The following is an 18,628-nucleotide window of genomic DNA, read 5'->3' as shown; positions in this document are numbered from 1 at the left end:
CCCCATCTGTTTCCCATGAGGTGATGGGACCGGATGCCATGATCTTCATTTTCTGAATGTTGAGCTTTAAGCCAACTTTTTCACCCTCCACTTTCACTTTCATCAAGAGGCTTTTTAGTGCCTCTTCACTTTCTACCATAAGGGTGGTGTCATCTGCATATCTGAGGTTATTGATATTTCTCCCGGCAGTCTTGATTCCAGCTTGTGTTTCTTCCAGTCCAGCGTTTCTCATGATGTACTCTGCATATAAGTTAAATAAACAGGGTGACAATATACAGCCTTGACGTACTCCTTTTCATATTTGGAACCAGTCTGTTGTTCCATGTCCGGTTCTAACTGTTGCTTCCTGACCTGCATACAGATTTCTCAAGAGGCAGATCAGGTGGTCTGGTATTCCCATCTCTTTCAGAATTTTCCACAGTTTATTGTGATCCACACAGTCAAAGGCTTTGGCATAGTCAATAAAGCAGAAATAGTTACTTACATGCAAGTTTGACAAGTGGCAGTGATGTCCAATGAGCTAGCGAGGTTATACCATGCGTTCTCTATGGAGAATAGGGTGAGACCCACCCCAGGGAGCAAGAGGTGATTTTTACGTTGTGTAGTAAAGTGTCTTGGTGACGTTTATTTTTCAAAAGGTTCTTTTTCTTCTTTGTGTTAATAAGTCGAAACATTTTGATTGATGTTTTTTACAGATGTAGAGTTAAGGTCAGCTTTTTATCAGACATGGACTCATCTGTTCAACCTTCTGGCCGCACTGCTGAGGCGAGCTGGCCCTGCCTCTTTCCCATATGTTACCCTGGGTCTGGCCCGGTCTTGGGCAGCAGTGATCGGTAAGGAGATGGTCTTGCTGGGCTCAGGGTGTTTTTGCTTATAAAATTAAGATAATCCCTTATTTACACACACTCACATTCTTATAAACAGGAACCTATGTGAAAAGAACAAAATGAAAATGAAATCAATTTCTTGATCAATAGGTTGTCTTGGTACTATTTAATTTACCTTTAAACACTGCAGTTATTGTTGTGCTAATAAAGTTCATTAGGATTAAAAAACCTATAAACTTTGTTACTCAAATAAATTTGACTGACTTCTTTAATTTTGAAGATGTTTCCAGTCGTTTACACATGAAACTGTCTTTCAGATACATTCTGCAGGTGTGCGCGTTTGTCTACCACAAGCCCTGCTCTGTACACCGCCAGCCTGCAGTTCCTTTCTGTTCTCTTGACCGAAGAAGCAAAAAGGCGTCTCCAGGATGAGGAGAAAACAAGCTTATGCCACAGTCCAACAGTGGCTTCACTTCTTGACAAAACCCAGGAAAGTCAGAACTCACTAGAACGACTTACTGAAGTCATTCTTCAGGTTAATGTTTCTTGATTTTTTTAAATTTGGTTTAGTTTTTAAATAATTGACTTTCAGTCTTGGTCTTGTAAGAATTTTATTCAGTCATTCGAATTAAAAAACAATGCTTATTACGACCATTTAAATAATGGAAGAAAGGAATTTGATAATCATTCTCCAATTCTTCTGTTTTCTAAGAGGCCTTTTAAATAAATTACATGTGTGTTTGTGTGTGTGTGTATATATATGTGTGTGTGTGTGTGTGTGTGTATATATATATATATATATTCCCCTGTGAATTGGATTAAGTGCTTAAACTTGCTGTATGTTAATATTCAACATAGCTTTTTTCTTTAGAGGTTAGTCTTTGAGAATGATTTTCGGTCTTCACTGTATTATAAATGTCTTATTCAGTCTCATCCACACAGAACATTCTCAAATCTTAATGATTTATCAAATTCTAGTGGATTTCATGAGGCAGTTGAAAACTAATGATAGCTCTTAAGTAGAACGCATCTTTTCATTCACAAGTGTTTTGCTCCAGCCTAAGTTTTTCTCGAAGGCAGTTTGATTTGCATTCTTTGCAGTGCTATGAGGGGAAAACCTCCAAAGATGTCCTGAAGAGGGTCGCTGCGAACGCACTGATGTCGCTTCTGGCCGTCAGCAGAAGAGCACAGAGACATGCGCTGAAGGGTGAGCCACCTGACACCTCAGCTGTTTTTAATTTGTATATTTTACTGCCTGTTTATTTTAGGTGTAAAGAACTTAAAATCTTAGTGTCACTAAAAAGAATAATTTTCCCCCCCTATACAGAAACATAGTAAACATGCTTTGCTTTTTAAAAAAATTTCTGTGCATTCCATAGTTTTATTTGCAAAGCAGAAATAGGGACACCAATGTAGAGAACAAACGTGTGGATACCAAGGGAGGGCGGAGGGTGGGAAGAACTAGGAGACGGGACTGACACATGTACACCACCGTGTACAGACAGACAGCTAGGGAGGACCGGCTGCACGGCACAGGAAGTGCCCCTCAGCCCTCTGTGGCGGCCTAAATGGGGAGGAAGTCCAGACACGCATTTCTTTTAAAATAAGATTACACATGTGGACTACTGTTTGTGTGATGAGTCTTTCTCTAGAGAATCTATTAAATCTTAGAGAAGTTTTTTAATGTAACGTATCACTCAGTTTCATGATAATCACATGTTAACCACAAGCACATATTGCACACACAAAGAAAACATGTAGTTTCGATAGGAATAACAACCGTATTAGATGAGCCTATATTTTCATATCAGTTTCCCCCTGAAGTGTTGTAATTTCTCATCCAGATTCAGGGAACACAGGTGTTTGACATGAAAGAGAATATCAAGTCCACTAATTTCAGTTGTAACTTTGCTACTGAAACTCCACATGCCTCCAACATAGATGAGATGTGCAAAGAGTAGTAATAAGTTAAAAACAAGCGGGTTTTAGCATTGTAGTTCTCTTGTGTTTTTATCCTCTTGTTCATTAATGTCTCACTGAAAATGTGAAAATAGAATTGGTCAGAAACAGAAAATATCACTTTTTTGAGAAATTTGATTGTTGTATATAGTTTTAACTTATTTGGAAATAAAGTATCTTTCTGACTATTTTGGACATTGTCTTCCAGCCCATCTTGTAGACAGCTGCGTGGAGCAGATGAAGCACATTCATGCACAGCTGAACCTGGGTTCTCTGAAGCCGGGGAGGGCAGCGCTGAGGAAAAAGGTCACTGAGTTCTCAGTCTCTGGGAGGCAGGGGTGACCATTTCTCGAGTCCTTGTGCTCATAAATGACACCCGTGTTTGGTTGAAGTGAGTGTTTTAGAGGAAAGGTACAGCCATATAAATTAATGGAATTTCTACATTAGCAGGTTTACGTTGGGATTTATTTGTGTGTGTGTGTGTGTGTGTGTGTGACCTTATTTCTCACTTGAAGATCTTTAAGTGAGATTTATATAATATGTTGTTGTTTTAAGCCTTTTGGGATGTGTAAGATAAATTTTTATTCTACAGAAAGAATATCTTTCATAGGTTCACTAGAAATAGAATAACTTACTAAGTGTTTTCTATATGGCAGGCACTGTTGTGAACACTTCATGTTTATTATCCACTGTTCACTCATGACAATGATCATAGAACCAGTAATGGGTAAAGCCACTGTTTGCCCTGTGTCTGTGCAGTTGCAGAACTGGTATTCCTAGTATTAGTTCATTTCCTTTGGTGACTCTCAGTGTCTCTTTTTAGCACTGAGTCTGCTGGACTCATGACAAGCTGCATGTTCACTGTCAACTTGATGTAACATAGGTTTTTAAGAAAACTGTATTTTATATTGCAATAACTTTGGTTTATAATATTATATCAGTTTCATCCGTACTACATGATATCTGTTTCTTTGTATACTATACCTACTCATCACCAAAAATTTAGTTTCCATCCATCACCAAACAGCTGACTCCCTCTACCACTTTTGCCCTCCCCCTCATCCCTTCCTTCCTGGTCACCACTCCTCTGGTCTCTGTGTCTATGTGGTTTTTTGTTTTTTGGGTCTAGTTTGGTTTGTTCATTTATTTTGTTTTTTTGTTTTTTTAAATATTCCACATATGAGTATAATCATGTAGCACTTGTCTTTCTCTGTCTGACTTATTTAACTTAGCATAATACCCTCAAAATTCATCCCTGTTGTTGCAGATTGCAAGATTTTTTTTGTGGCTGGCTAATATTCCATTGTATATATACACCACATTTTTTTAATCCATCATCTGTCAATAGTCCTTTAGATTATTTCCATATCTCAACTATTGAAAATAACAGTTTTTATATAATAGCAGTGGTTAATAATAATAATTATGGTTAAAAAGATCTGCCACAAAAGCTTATTGAGGAAATGAAGATGTGTGTATTTATAAACATATCTACATATCTAAGACCATTATTACAGCGTCTGTGTAATGACTTGTTTCTACTGCACCTAATAAGAAACCGAGAAAAAGCCTTATTTAATCATTTTATCGGTCTAGGTGCTTATATGTTTGTCAGTTTCTTTTCTTGCCTCTTTTCCTTTTTCCTCTCGTGCAAAGGGCCTTTGCCTCATCATTGAGAAAGTCAGCCAACACCTTATACGACTGAAAACCAGCCAGTATGTGCTTTACTTTGTTGAGATGAAGTATGGAGCTTATCATATATCTCAGTCCCTCTGTGCCTGATAGAACAGAAATAGCTTTTTTGTGGTGGGTGTGCTTCTTGAGACGTGATCATCTTTCAGAGATCGTTAGCCTGTCAGTCCCCTCCAAGCCGTGGTGGTCGGGCCACAGAAAGAGCATAGCTGTGGTGTCCGGTGACCCAAGGGAGAAGGAACTATTGTATGCAAAAGTGGAATATGCCATTGTTGTTCACATCTTTCAACTGCTTTTTGTTTAAACAGGAGGATGGTTTTGTTAAAGAATTAAGCATTGCCATGCAGCTCCTAAGAAACTGTCTTTATCAGAATGAAGAATGTAAAGTAAGTAGAGCTACTTCTCAGTTTTGAAAGCAGTGCTGTTATGGAACAGTTTAAATTTCATATGAGATAATTAGGGCAACTGGAAAGCTCTTTGAAGTTTCCTTAGATGCATGGTTGATTGGTTCATAAGCTCAGCATTGATTTCAGAAAAGAATGCACCTAATCTTACTGTTGTTTGTCAGCCCAGATGACATTTCTTGTTCGTGTGAGCATTTTAACTGCATTCCTGAAACTTTGACTTCAGGCAGCTAAAGCAAACTTGAGTCTCTTTTTTCCTACTGTTAGCCATTTCATTTTTTTTTTTTTAATTTAATTTTAACTAAGATGGCGTGAATGGCTGTGTATGTCTTCTAGGCAGGACTTTTTTCTGCCTAGGCAGTTGTCAGACACTTCTCCACGGGGAGGTGTCCTATGCACAGGAAAGAAGATGAGGGTGTCTCCTGCTTCAGAGGAGAGATGGTATTGCTGTGTTGGTGTCAGGCAGGGTCTTCAGCCCCAGCTCTGCCGCTCGCGGGACCCCTGGCACAGCCCCTCTGTCGGGACCCTTGAGATGTTTTGCTCTGTCTGTGAGCATTGGTGCTGTCATTTCACACAGCCATCGGGGCTCTTACACAGAACACAGTGTCTGGAACACTTTGATTTGCTTTGTCAGTGATGGGACACTTCTGAAGCACTAACCTCCACACAGAATCACTGTGGAAAATGAGTAAGTCAAAGATAACTTAAGCAAGCTTTCTTTTAAAAAAAAATTTTCCTACCACTTTTTAAACTTTTTATTTTGTATTGGGGCATACCTGATTCACAGTGTTGTGATAATTTCAGATGAACAGCGAAGGGACTCAGCCATACGTATACCTGTATCCAATTCTCCCCCAAACTCCCCTCCCATCCAGGCTGCCATATCACGTTGAGCAGAGTTCCATGTGCTATTCAGTATTACCTCTTTCATTATTTTACTTGTGATAAAACTGGAAAAAGTATACTATGTCTTAGAAAATGAACATTTGGAGCACATATTCCTTAAGCCATATAAAATAATTTACTCAGGACACATGCCTAACAGTTTACATTTCAAAACAATTCCATGAGAATTAAGTATTGATATGTTTCATTAGTAATGTCACTTACTACATTTACTGGTGTCCTTGCAGCTGGATGCAGTTCGTGTTCATCCATGACACGTCACTCAGGCAGTACTCTGGCACACTTCCCGGGTAGCATCTGCCTGTAGAGTCACGAGATGCTGGCCTGGGTACTGGGTATAAATGTAGTGCTCACATTTGTAACACATTAGCCAGCTATGAAAGTGTAATCTCTGAACAGGTCAAAGCACGTGTGCATTTCCAAGTTGCTTAATAACAAATAAGTCTAAAGAAGAATATTCAGATAACTCGAGGATAAATGTAGTTCTGTGGGACAGAAAGCCTTAATTTCTTTTCCTGTTCCAACTTACCTGAGGGGTGTCACACACTCCCAGTACTGAGTGTTGGTCACTCTTGTGGTGACTCAGCAAGTCCTCCACGCCCATGCCACCCTGATGTCGGTAAAACGTGTGACAACGAGGAGCTTTCACGCTGGGACGAGCCCAGGGCTGGGGAGGGTGATGGACTGAGGGTTAGAGGTGGGGGACGGTGCAGGTCAGGCAAGAGGTGACGAGGAGAACGGGGAGGGAGGGGCGGACTTGATGAAGACATGTGGAACAACTTCCAGGCTCAAGTGTAACGTAGGCGTGAGTCACTGAGCAGAATGTAGCCGTGAGTGATGCTCACGTGGGGTCTGCCCGTCTGTGGGACATCGGGGTGGAGAACGGCCGGCAGTCAGTGGATCACGTGGGCCTGGGGCTCTGAGGAGCAGCACAGACTGGGGGGTCTTAGGAGTTAGCACTGGATAGAGGTGTTTGTAGCCATGACTGTTGTTGAAATTTCCCAGTAGAGTACGTAGTGAAAGCCTAGGTCATATCCTCGGAAAATTCAACTATTTAAAAATGAGACTGTGTAAGGGGTGCTGGAGAGTTTGGAGGTAATAAAGGATAGAAGGGCTGCATGGAAATGAAGAAAAAAGAGCCTTTAATAGATGCCACAGTGCCTGAGGGTTTCACAGCTACAAAGGTAGGAACAATTTTACCAGCATCATCAGTTCAGAAAAGAAATTGAAGATTAAATAATGGTTGGGAAATGACAGCAAGAGCTCACTTATGAAAAGCATCATTTATAATTGAGAATATGTAGCTGTAAAGGAAGCTAGCCTATATGTGGAGTTTTCTAACAGGTAGTGCTTAAGTATAGACAGAAGTGAGCAAATCGAGGATGAGTTATTAAAGAGAGGAAGAAACGACCTCCTAGATGGACTCAGAGCCCTGAGGAGGCAGCGGGCTCTTTCCAGGACACAGATGGACGGATCAGTGCTGCCAGAAGAGGGACTCCGGGTCCTCCCTGCCAGGCGGGAAGGAGGGATGGGAGGAGACCCACATGAGCCATGTGGAGTCGAGGAGGAGCTCATCCCTGCCTGGCTCTGTCTTCTCCGCAAGACAGTGAACGTGGTCATCCACTGTGGTTGTGGGGCTGCCCTCCAGGCCTGTGGAGAGTGGGGAGCAAGGGGAACAGCGTTGGGAACAACTCGCCTCTCTCTTCCTCCGTGAAGTTGTGAGGGCATTGAACGAACGCCCACGTGTGTGTGCATGCATGGGTCTACAAACTGCTTAGTCAGTCTGTTCATGAAGAAATTGCTGCATTTGCTGCCAATAGTTATATTTTATCCATAATACTGTCCCAGTGATCTTCATAATAAAAACTGAGTTCCTTAAGAATTATTCAGATAGCATAATATTTTGACTGGATTTTGCCATATTCAACTCATTTAAAAGCAGTGATCTTCTGATCTATCTGGTCACACACATTAGGTATGTATGTGCACACAGGAGAAGAGCAGGCAGGGAGGACTCAGAGTTGATCAGCATGTTTCCTTAACCAGAGAATCCCTTTTCTTAACTGTGTCACAGCATTTGCAAGGGCTCATTCAGTGCTGTAGGATATTACTGTGTTGCTTAATGTACGTGTTCAGAAGCTGTTTTTCTACATTTCTTACCTGAGTTGCATATCCTGGTCACCCAGTGTTGGAGGGAATTCCTGAGACTGGGGGGCTCATGGTCAGGGCAGTCCTGGTTGCAGGGTGCTGAACCTGTCCACGGGATTCTGTTCTGCAATCAGAACAAAATGAATTTTGTTTTTGTCTCCTGTGTTGGTGCAGATTTTCTGGCTTTGATTTTTGTTTGTCTTTTCATTATTCCGACTAACTCCGCCTGCCTCTCTTCCCGCACAGGGGGCGGCTCTGGACGCTCACCTGGCCCCCGTCCTGCACGCTCTCTGGCCTTGGCTCTTGATGGATGACTCACTGATGCAGGTTGCGCTGCAGCTGCTTTGTGTCTACACCGCAAATTTCCCAAATGGTAAACTGAGCCCAATGCTGCCTTTCAGTAATATACTAAAGTACTAGTGTTGTTAAGGTAGAAAAATGAATATACATTTTGCAGTGTTTCTTCCACTTATTTTGAGGGTGTGTTGGTTAGAGGTATGCTTTCCTGTAGGGATTATAAGAGTGAATGGTTTGATGAGATAGAAGAATCATCAGACAGCTCAGGGCACAGAGGGAGAAACTGTCCTGATGATACCGCAGGAGAACACTGGATTTAATAGAATTGGGAGAGGGCAAAGTGTGATGGAAGACCTTAAAAACCAGGTATAGGTTAAGCTGTTATAGATTCTAGAGCAGGAGACTGGTGTGATGACAGGTGGTCCTGGCGTCGGGTGGCTTGGTGACAGTTGATGTCACTGGGGTGCCTCTTTTTCTAATGCCTCTGACAGGCGTTTTATTGAGCGCCTCCCATGGGCCCTGTTGTTAGTGGCCGACAGCTGAGAGTGAGGAAGGCAGGCAGGCGACGACTTGGGAAGGGAGGAGAAGCTGTGAAAAACACTCTCTGAGCAAAAGAAAAGAAAGTGGAGGCCTGTGGGCAGTATGCATTTCCCATGTAAACTCAGGGGCACAGAGTTGAGGTTTAACCAGCAAGTCTAGCAACATTCAGCAGCTCAGCAGTTGGCTTTTCCAAATATCAAAAGACAGAAGGGACCAGAACTGGGGACAGTACACAGCCCGTCTCATCACTGCTGTGCTGAGGGTGGCTTACTCCTCAGAGTCTGACCTCGGCCTCCGCTCTGGAGCCTCCCGTCCTGGTGGCGTTTGTCCTCCCCCTGCCCCCGCCCCAGATTATCCTATTCCTTGATTTTTTCCTTCTGTAAAATGGAGGCAGGAGCCACAGTGCTTTCAGTGCTGTATTGAGATCGCCAGCCCCTCAGTCCATTAGGTCACCAGCACCAGCCTTTAGGGCAATTGCAGTTGACAGGTTAATGACCGAGTCCTTCCACAGACGGATGAGCTCACCACTCAGGTGGTTGAACCAAAGTGTGAAGCTGAGCCACCTTGTGACGGCTGCTGTTTTTGAAGGTTGCAGTTCCCTCTGTTGGTCAAGTTATGGACAGCATCCTGTTCAAGCCGCACACCGAGGGGCCCCCGGCAGCTCCCTGATGCTGTGTATCCTGAAGATGGCTTCCCAGGTGCCTCCAGAGAACACGGCTGTTCAGCAGGCAGTGTTCATGATTCTTTCAAACCTGGCCTTGTCTCATGACTGTAAAGGGGTAATTCAGAAAGTGAGTATTACACTTGCCTTCCTATCATAAAAAAGAGACTCCGTAAAATACCTTTCCAACCCAGGACATGTGTGAAAAGTCTAGAATTCAGTTTTTAGGGAAACTTATGGAGAAGGTGATGGCACCCCACTCCAGTACTCTTGCCTGGAAAATCCCATGGATGGAGGAGCCCGGTAGGCTGCAGTCCGTGGGGTCGCTCAGAGTTGGACACGACTGAGCGACTTCACTTTCACTTTTCACCTTCATGCATTGGAGAAGGAAATGGCAACCCACTCCAGTATTCTTGCCTGGAGAATCCCAGGGACAGGGGAGCCTGGTGGGCTGCTGTCTGTGGGGTCACACAGAGTCGGACACGACTGAAGTGACTTAGCAGCAGCAACAGCAGCAGCATTATGATTTCAAACATTTTATTTTAAAGGATTGTAAAGAGATTAGAAGGGTTCACTTTGTTTAAAGCCTGTTGATACATGAAAAGTGACGGAAACTAGAATATGACTGTATTGTTTCCTTTTAATTTATCTTCTTAGCTTTTGGATTGTATTTTCTTTCTCTCAAAAATGATAGTTTTAGAAAGACTGCTGTCTTACGTCTGTCAGAGAGCATAAGAGTAATATGTTCTGTGCTTAGTCGCTCTGTCGTGTCTGACTCTTTGTGTTCCCTTGGATTGTAGCCCACCAGGCTCCTCTGTCAATGGGGATTCTCCAGGCAGGAATACTGGAGTGTGTTGCCATGCCCTCATTCAGGGGATCTTCCCAAACCAGGGATCAAACCTGGGTCTCCCGCATTTCAGGCAGATTCTTTACTGTCTGAGCCACAAGGGAATTCCAAAAGTAATATATTGGTCTTTAAACAGACCAAATTGAGAAGTAACAATTTCAGTTCAGTTGACATTGTCAAATGATTTTTGAAATTGCAGCCCTTTTTCCCCAGGTTAGACCTAACTTCTTTAGACACAGATGGTTTTTCAGTCCTCTGGGACTCCTGTGCCAAAATTTGAATTCTTATCACTGGTTTTAACTTAGGGCACTTATTTAAAGGAGGCTGACTGGTTTAAACAAAATCTGCTACACATGTTCAGTTAGACTGTATTTAGATGTATATAAACAGAATCCCTAGTTTTGAAGATCCCTAAAATCTGATTATGAACAGGTTATTGTTACTTAATAGTACACAGGCATTTGAGTGTTTCTGTTTCATTTACATGAAAGCCAAGATAAATTGAAAAAGTTGACAGCTCTCATAAGAATTGAGCCCCCTTTTCCTCTATTGTATCATCACCCCAACCACCCCCCTCAAAAAAAAAAATACACTTTGAGTACAATCTCTAAATAAAGAGCCTTACTAAAGAAAGATCTTTTCTCAGTGATATGTTGTGCTAACTCAGCATTGGTTCATGAGTCTCGTTGATCATTTTCAATTTTGCAGTCCAGCTGACATCATCGTGGTATCTTGAAATCAGCCATGGTGGGAACGTTCACTCCATGCAAATCGAGGACCTCCTGCTTCAGCCTTAGCTGTTTATTTCCTAGCACATGGCTGGATGTCTGGTTGTGTGTATGTATGTGTGTATGACTCTCCTGGACTGAATTTTTGTGGTTGCCGTCCTTGCACATGTGTGAAAGCGCAGCCTGGGGGTGAGGGGACAGTGCTTTCTGCCACTTCCTTACGGAGAGCATGTTGGTAGGAAGTGAAGTAGGAATCTCCAAGTGGAACATAAGCGCTGCTCTCGGGTCTGACGTGTGACTGACTGGTGCTTATTTTCAGTTCCATCACTCAAAAAACATTTAGGTTAAACAAAATGCTTTCTAAAGTATTTCAGCTCCCAATCTCTGATCTGGCTGCTAAACTTCAGCATATTCTGATATCAGTGCGATCAGGCTCCACTCCAAGTAGGGGCCAGTGAGGTTGTTTTCCCCCTGCTGCTCTGTCATGACGAGCCCTAGACACTTGCAGTTACACCTCCCCTAACTCTTGTTTTGGAGAAGGCGATGACACCCCACTCCAGTACTCTTGCCTGGAAAATCCCATGGACGGAGGAGCCTGGTAGGCTGCCATCCATGGGGTCGTGAAGAGTCAGACACAACTGAGAGACTTCACTTTCACTTTTCACTTTCATGCGTTGGAGAAGGAAATGGCAACCCACTCCAGTGTTCTTGCCTGGAGAATCCCAGGGATGGGGGAGCCTGGTGGGCTGCCGTCTGTGGGGTCGCACAGAGTCAGACACGACTGAAGTGACTTAGCAGCAGCAGCAGCAGCAGCAGTAACTTGTTTAGTTACCAGAAAATGTCACGAATGCTGTTATACAATTAAGATTCTAAAATATCCGTCTACCATGGCATATTTCTTTGCATCCTAATCAGTGTGGGAAGTCATCTGAAAAGGTCTTTGTGTGTGTGTGTGTGTGCTCAGTCTCTGAGTCGTGTCTAACTCTTTGCGACTCCATGGACTGTAGCCCTCCGGGCTCCTCTGTCCATGGGATTCTCCAGGCAAGAATACTAACATGGGTTGCCATTTCCAACTCCAGGGGATCTTCCTGACCCAGGGATTGAACCTGCATCTCTAGTGTCTCCTGCATTGGCCAGCGAGTTCTTCACAAGTCTTTAGGCTCAGCAGAAAGGGGGAATACCCAGAGCCTATTTGCGATTTAAGACTCTGCTGTGTATTTTATCACCGTTGTCAGCTCCAAGTCTCCAAGGTCACGGCAGAACCTGGCTGAGTGGGAAAGGCAAGGGGTGAATCTAACCAGCCCTCGTTTGGGTGAGAGGGGAGCAGACGTGAGTGATGGCTGCAGGACAGCACGGGGTGTATGTAGTTTGACCGTTTCCTTGGTGCTTGGGTAGCGTGGCTAGGGCTCCTGTAGCTTGTTTTGTTCTCACAGTCAGAGTCCTTTTACATAAAAGTGCTAAATTTATTTTATAGATTCAAGCCAAAATCTTGATGTAGGTATAGAGAAGGCAATGGCACCCCACTCCAGTGCTCTTGCTTGGAGGATCCCATGGACAGGGGAGCCTGGTAGGCTGCAGTCTATGGGGTCGCGGAGAGTTGGATATGACTGAGCGACTTCACTTTCACCTTTCACTGTCATGCATTGGAGAAGGAAATGGCAACCCACTCCAGTGTTCTTGCCTGGAGAATCCCAGGGATGGCGGAGCCTGGTGGGCTGCCGTCTATGGGGTTGCACAGAGTCGGACACGACTGAAGCGACTTAGCAGCAGCAGCAGCAGGTGTAGAGGAACCCAAAAACTAAGCCCGAGTAGATTGTTAAACAGGAAGAGACGTGGGTGTCCTGGAGAGTTGGGGAAGTTAATGTTCCTATTTCTGTACCCTGATCAAAACGCTCGTCTGACTGGTTCCCATGCTGGCCCAGGCTGCTTCTTGATGACACCTTTGTGCTTTCTTTCCTGTTGCATATAGATTATTCTAGGCAGTAAGTCACTGTCTTTCATGTAGTCCAGGGTTTGGTGTGGTTTATGGAAGGGGTTTTATTTGGAGGTTGAAATGACTCTTACAGTTAAGTACTGGAGCTGTCTTTGCTCTAAGTTTACAAGAATGACATGTAGCCATGAGAAATCTTCAGTGACGATAAAGCAGCTGGGTAAAGTGGGTATAATATATACCCACAGATTAAAAAAAAAAACCACTTGTAGCTATAAAGATTCAAATATCCTTGGTAGTACCACAGTTATTAACTGGTGTCCAAGACTGACTGGGGTTTTGTTTCTTTCTCCTCCCTGTAGGATAGCTCTCGATGAGTAGCAAAATTGCCAGAAGGCAGACAGGAAGAGAAAAACCCAAGATGCCCGAAACAGTCTCCAAACTGAATGATCAATCCTAAATAACTGAGTTGACTAGTTGCTTTATCCATCGTCAGGGATTGATTAATAGGAATTAAAATTTGAGCACTACTTTGTTCTCCTTTACTTTTTCACTTCTACTTGGAAACAGTGTCGATGGAGTATTGGGAAGGTATTGGGAGGAAGGAGAAATTAAAGTTTCTTTAATTTAAAGGAAAACAGGAGCAGAATGCTGGCTAATTGATCTCTGTGGGACTCAGAAAGTAATTCTGAAAGACTCGGAGAAAGTAAAGTAACGTTCTCCGCATTTATCCACAGAGTAACTTCCTGCAGAACTTTCTGTCTCTGACGTTGCCGAAAGGGGGAAACAAACATCTGAGTAACCTGAGCGTGCTCTGGCTGAAGCTGCTACTGAACATGTCCTTCGAAGAAGACGGGCAGCAAGTGATCCTGCGGCTGGACGGCTGTCTAGACCTGCTCACAGAGATGAGCAGGTTCAAGCACAAGAGCAGCCTCTCCATCCCCCTTCTTATTTTCCATAACATCTGCTTCAGTCCTGCCAACAAGCCCAAGATCCTGGCTAACGGTGAGTCTTCTCCTCGTGCACCGCACGAATCCACTGATACACGTGCTTATCCACACAGCGTTCCGTTCAGGTTAAAACAGAGTAGTTTTATAAACAGTCCGCCTGGTGGTCATTTAGCACCAGCCATGTTCAAGGCTCTGCTGGAGGCGGAGGCTGTGGGAACGGATCGGGCATGACTCTCGCCCGGCGTTCACGGGTCACCGCACGAGGGCCACACTGGGCGCAGGAGGCAGCTCCTGGGAGAGTTTGGGCCCCTCCTTCCCCCCCGTCCAGCCTCCCGATCCTCTGACTCTTGTGCCTTTAGGCAGGCACAGCCCCGCCCTTGGAGCCTTTCCAGATGGCCTGTCCGCGTGGTTGGTGCTCCCCATGCCCGTCTCCTGCCTCCCCCACCCTCTTTCTCTCTGCCTCCTTTCCCTGTTTTATTTTCCTCTGGAGAGTCACCACCAGCTGATACGCTGTGTGTTCAGTGTACATCCGTGCATTCCTCCTGTGCCCGCACTAGAGCAGAAGGTCTCACGAGTCAGGCGGTTTCTGTCTCTTTCGCTGTGTGTACCCGGGGCAGCTCTGATCGTGCCTGTCACAAGTGGGCCCCCGGGGGGCACGTGAGATGAAGAGAGTGACCAGGCCACAGAGTTGAGGACCCACGAGCACATGGTGACAGGAGCCCCACAGCGACCTCACTCTGCCCTCAGGACAGGGAGGCGAGGATCAGTGAGGACTCAGAAATTCTGAAACAGGAGAAATGGAGTGCTCTGTTTCCGCAGCCATACGCTGTTCCTGTGAGGAGTATGTGATTTCAGGTTTTATAAGGGGATGTGTTATCACGAGAAAAAAAATAATAGAGGGGAGGTGGACTCTAGACCACATGTATCCGATGCTGGATGCCACACCCTCGGGTGCTGCTTCTCTGGGTCCAGTTTCTTCATCTGCAAAAGAACCCTTTCTTTCTGACTTTGGTAGAAATCAGTTTTAACACATAAAGTGTCCAGCCCTGTCTATGGAATGTGATAGGTGCTCCAGATGTATTAATTCTCTTTTCATGTCTTCCACTTAATCTTTTCTTAGAAGTGTTTTTCTACGAAACGTGGTATTTCCCAAGTAGAAAACTGATTACATTATTGTGTATAGTCATGATTCTATTTTTCTGATGATAATTATTGAATTGTTAGAAATTCAGGGAAAGATTCTAGAAGCTCGGCCAGCCTTTAACTCACCTGAATTAACTGTCACCTGCTTCCCAGAGAGGGATCGACGGGAGTGTCGGTGGCTTTGTTTCCTGGTCTCTCCCTCCCTCACTGTGCCCCCCTGTCCTCACATTGCTGAGATGACGGTGGCAGTAGGACCCTGCCTCATGGGACACGAGAGCCTCTGGGAGGTGCCTGCCCCGCTCCGCGGTCGCCTGGTAGCATCACCTTTTTCAGGATACGTTTCTTCTTTGGGAATCAAAGACGTTTCTTCTTTGCATTTTTGTTATTGAGAAGGTCAGGAAGATCTGAAGGAGAGAAGCCTGCATCTTCCGTTTCTGGATTACTCAGGATTTATTTTTAAGCATTTCACTTGCATCAGCAGTGTTCTCTCTCCTCCATGAGCTTGAAGAAGGAGCCTCCCCAGCCCCATAGACGTGAGATGAGGGGCCTCCAAGGTGGCAGTGACTGTGCAGTTTCTCCGTGACGTGTCCCAGGCGCGGCCTCCATTTCCACCTGGGGATCCAGAGGAAGGAAGGCGCTTGGCCGAGTCACACGGCTGGAAGGTCTTCCCGGCAAGACCACGTGACTCTGATTAGCAGCAGCCAACATCCAGTTTAGGTTTAGGTGGTCTGGAGTGGAGTGGGCAGTGGGCTCGACTGCTGTGTGAACAGATCCAGAGGGTGCCTCGTTTCTGGTCATGTCGGACCAGGTCTCCTCTGAGCAAAACAAAAACATGCCAGGTAAAATATATTAAAATTCACCTTAAAAAAATCAAATAACTGAAGATAGTGGGAAACTTCCAGGCCAACTTTGATCGGCAGTCTGTGCCCAGGACGGTAAGAAGTCTGGAGAAGTCTCTTTCCCTCCGAGGACGTTGGCCAGCCCGTGTGCTCGGGCTTTGGTGCACGAGTGCCAAATGGGAAGGGGACAGTCCTCGGGGACAGACTCTCGAGTCTATGGGCCATCCTGCAGACACTATGCTGCAATCTCAAAGAGCTAACCTCTTAGAAAAAGGTGAAAGTGAAATTTGCTCAGTCGAGTCTGACCTTTTGTGACAGCATGGACTGTACAGTCCATGGAATTCTTCAGGCCAGAATACTGGAGTGGGTAGCCTTTCCCTTCTCCAGGGGAATCTTGCTAACCCAGGGATCGAACCCACATCTGCTTCATTGCAAGTGGATTCTTTACCAGCTGAGCCACAAAGGAAGAAGGTGAATCAGAATTAAATTCGTGCCCTGAGCCTCATTCAGGCAATAATACAGAAAAACAGGCGCCACGCAGACGACCCCTCACAGCTCTTCAGCCCAGAGACACACAGACAAGCGGCCCATGGGCTTGGTGGGAGCTGCTCCTCAGTTGAACTGCCCTCTAACGGGCGGAGGACAGGTTCATCCTACGCCTCAGGGAACCTCCACAAACACTTTTTCAGAAGCATCAGCCAGTTCACAGTTAAAGATGACCAGGCATGTCAGGGGAGAAGGCAATGGCACCCCACTCCAGTAGTCTTGCCTGGAGACTCCCATGGACGGAGGAGCCTGGTAGGCTGCGGTCCATGGAGTCACTAAGAGTCAGACACGACTGAGCAACTTCACTTTCACTTTTCACTTTCATGCACTGGAGAAGGAAATGGCAACTCACTCCAGTGTTCTTGTCTGGAGAATCCCAGGGACGGCGGAGCCTGGTGGGCTGCCATCTATGGGGTCGCACAGAGTCGGACACAACTGAAGCGACTTAGCAGCAGCAGCAGCAGCAGCAGGCATGTCAGGGAAATGGCAGCATGAAAGATCAACAGCAACAGCAGGGGCAGAACACCAGCTTACCTGCCTGGACTTCAGATGTAGGAATTGTGAAACACAGATTTGAAAACGACTTTAGTGATGCTGCAGTTAGATAAGTAAACAACAAGCTTGAAAGTATTTGCAGGGAATGAGAAACTAAAAAATTGAAAGATGTGAAAAAAAGAACCAAACAGAACTTCACTATCGAGTATGATAATGTCAGCCCCTTACAGGTGTTTAAGTGTAAATTAATTAAGATATGCAATTCATTTATCACACTTAGCTGCAGGTGGCTATTGGCTATCTTATTAGACTGCAGATATATAAATATTTCCATCCTTGTGAGACGTTCTGTTGGACAGGTGACTGTTACAGAACTTCAATAGCCAAAATTAAAAATTCAGTATACATGTCTGGCAGCAAATTGGGTGTAGTGGAGGAGAAATTTAAGCATTCAAAGATAGATCAGGAAACAATTTCCAGAATGTAGCACAGAGAGCTAAAAAAAGATGAAAAAGGATTAAAGAATAAAGGGTTAAGGAAAAAAAAAAGGCTAAGTGACAGAGTAGACATACTGGGGCAGTCTGATTGCATGTGCAGTGAAGTCCTCACAGAAAAGGGGAAGTGAGAGAAAGTGTTTGAGGCCGCAATCACTAAACATTTCAAGAACTGTTTTCATCAGACACTAATCCACAGATCCAGGAGACTCAGATAATTCCAAGCAGATAAGTAAAAATAAGAGATTATCTATATGTTTCTGTGAGAGTTCACGGCCTAACTCTTGGTTAAACTTAAAAATGTTTTATATGCTTTTTGTGTGTGTGCATGTTATATTTCACAGTAAAAAAAATTTTTTTAAACTACTTTCATTATCAGAGGGGGCACTACCTGAATTGTCCTGTATATGTACTTTCTTTTAAAAATGTAAGTGATAGTAACCGGTCAGAGGAGTTGTATCAGCTTACATAGACCACAGGTTATACGTTCTGAGGGCTTGCTGCGAAGTGTGAAAACGCCCCTGGCTGGTACTCAGATGGAGAACACAGAACTCAGCCTCCCAGTTGATGCTGTTCCCTAAGAGTCTGCCACGCATCACCTCCCATGATGAATTTCATCATCTGAAATGACCTCCCATGATGAATTTCACCAGAGAGCTATTTATGTAGGCTGGCTCCTGTAGGTTATGGTACAGGAGAAGCAGAGAGCGCAGAGCAGGTGGTCAAGCAGGAGGGGGTGGGTGGTGGGAAGGTTGCAGTGCCCACACCTCCCTTCCTCTCTGTCTGTCCCTTTACTGCACAGAGTTCACTTTATGGAGCAGCTTTTTATTTATTTTTTCCTATAGAAGATTTTAAATTTCTTAAAATTTCTTTAAAAATTCTAGATCAGATCAGATCAGTCGCTCAGTCGCGTCTGACTCTTTGCGACCCCATGAATCGCAGCACGCCAGGCCTCCCTGTCTATCACCAACTCCCGGAGTTCACTCAGACTCATGTCCATCGAGTCAGTGATGCCATCCAGCCATCTCATCCTCTGTCGTCCCCTTCTCCTCCTGCCCCCAATCCCTCCCAGCATCAGAGTCTTTTCCAATGAGTCAACTCTTCGAATGAGGTGGCCAAAGTACTGGAATTTCAGCTTTAGCATCATTCCTTCCAAAGAAATCCCAGGGCTGGTCTCCTTCAGAATGGACTGGTTGGATCTCCTTGCAGTCCAAGGGACTCT

At 44.7% G+C, this 18,628-nt stretch overlaps 1 protein-coding gene across 5 annotated transcripts in view; it reads left to right on the top strand.

Annotated features, from left to right (window-relative positions):
- RTTN (rotatin) overlaps positions 1-18,628 on the top strand; it is a 119,099-nt gene that overhangs the window by 96,600 nt on the left and 3,871 nt on the right. For 3 of the 5 annotated variants that reach the window (XM_010855045.1, XM_010855047.1, XM_010855044.1), the window contains 8 exons: positions 696-833; positions 1,145-1,362; positions 1,929-2,034; positions 2,995-3,092; positions 4,787-4,864; positions 8,183-8,309; positions 9,362-9,564; positions 13,677-13,944. In XM_010855045.1, the coding sequence (XP_010853347.1) occupies positions 696-833; positions 1,145-1,362; positions 1,929-2,034; positions 2,995-3,092; positions 4,787-4,864; positions 8,183-8,309; positions 9,362-9,564; positions 13,677-13,944 (1,236 nt within the window). Of the gene's footprint in view, positions 1-695; positions 834-1,144; positions 1,363-1,928; positions 2,035-2,994; positions 3,178-4,786; positions 4,865-8,182; positions 8,310-9,361; positions 9,565-13,676; positions 13,945-18,628 lie in introns of those variants that run through there. The other 2 variants (XM_010855046.1, XM_010855048.1) reach the window with 2 other exon arrangements.

The sequence above is a fragment of the Bison bison genome, unplaced genomic scaffold, assembly GCF_000754665.1.
Source record: "Bison bison bison isolate TAMUID 2011002044 unplaced genomic scaffold, Bison_UMD1.0 scf7180017864353, whole genome shotgun sequence".
Lineage (NCBI taxonomy): Eukaryota > Metazoa > Chordata > Mammalia > Artiodactyla > Bovidae > Bison > Bison bison.
Note: the sequence above shows the minus strand (reverse complement) of the source record. Positions and strands in the feature narration are given on the sequence as shown.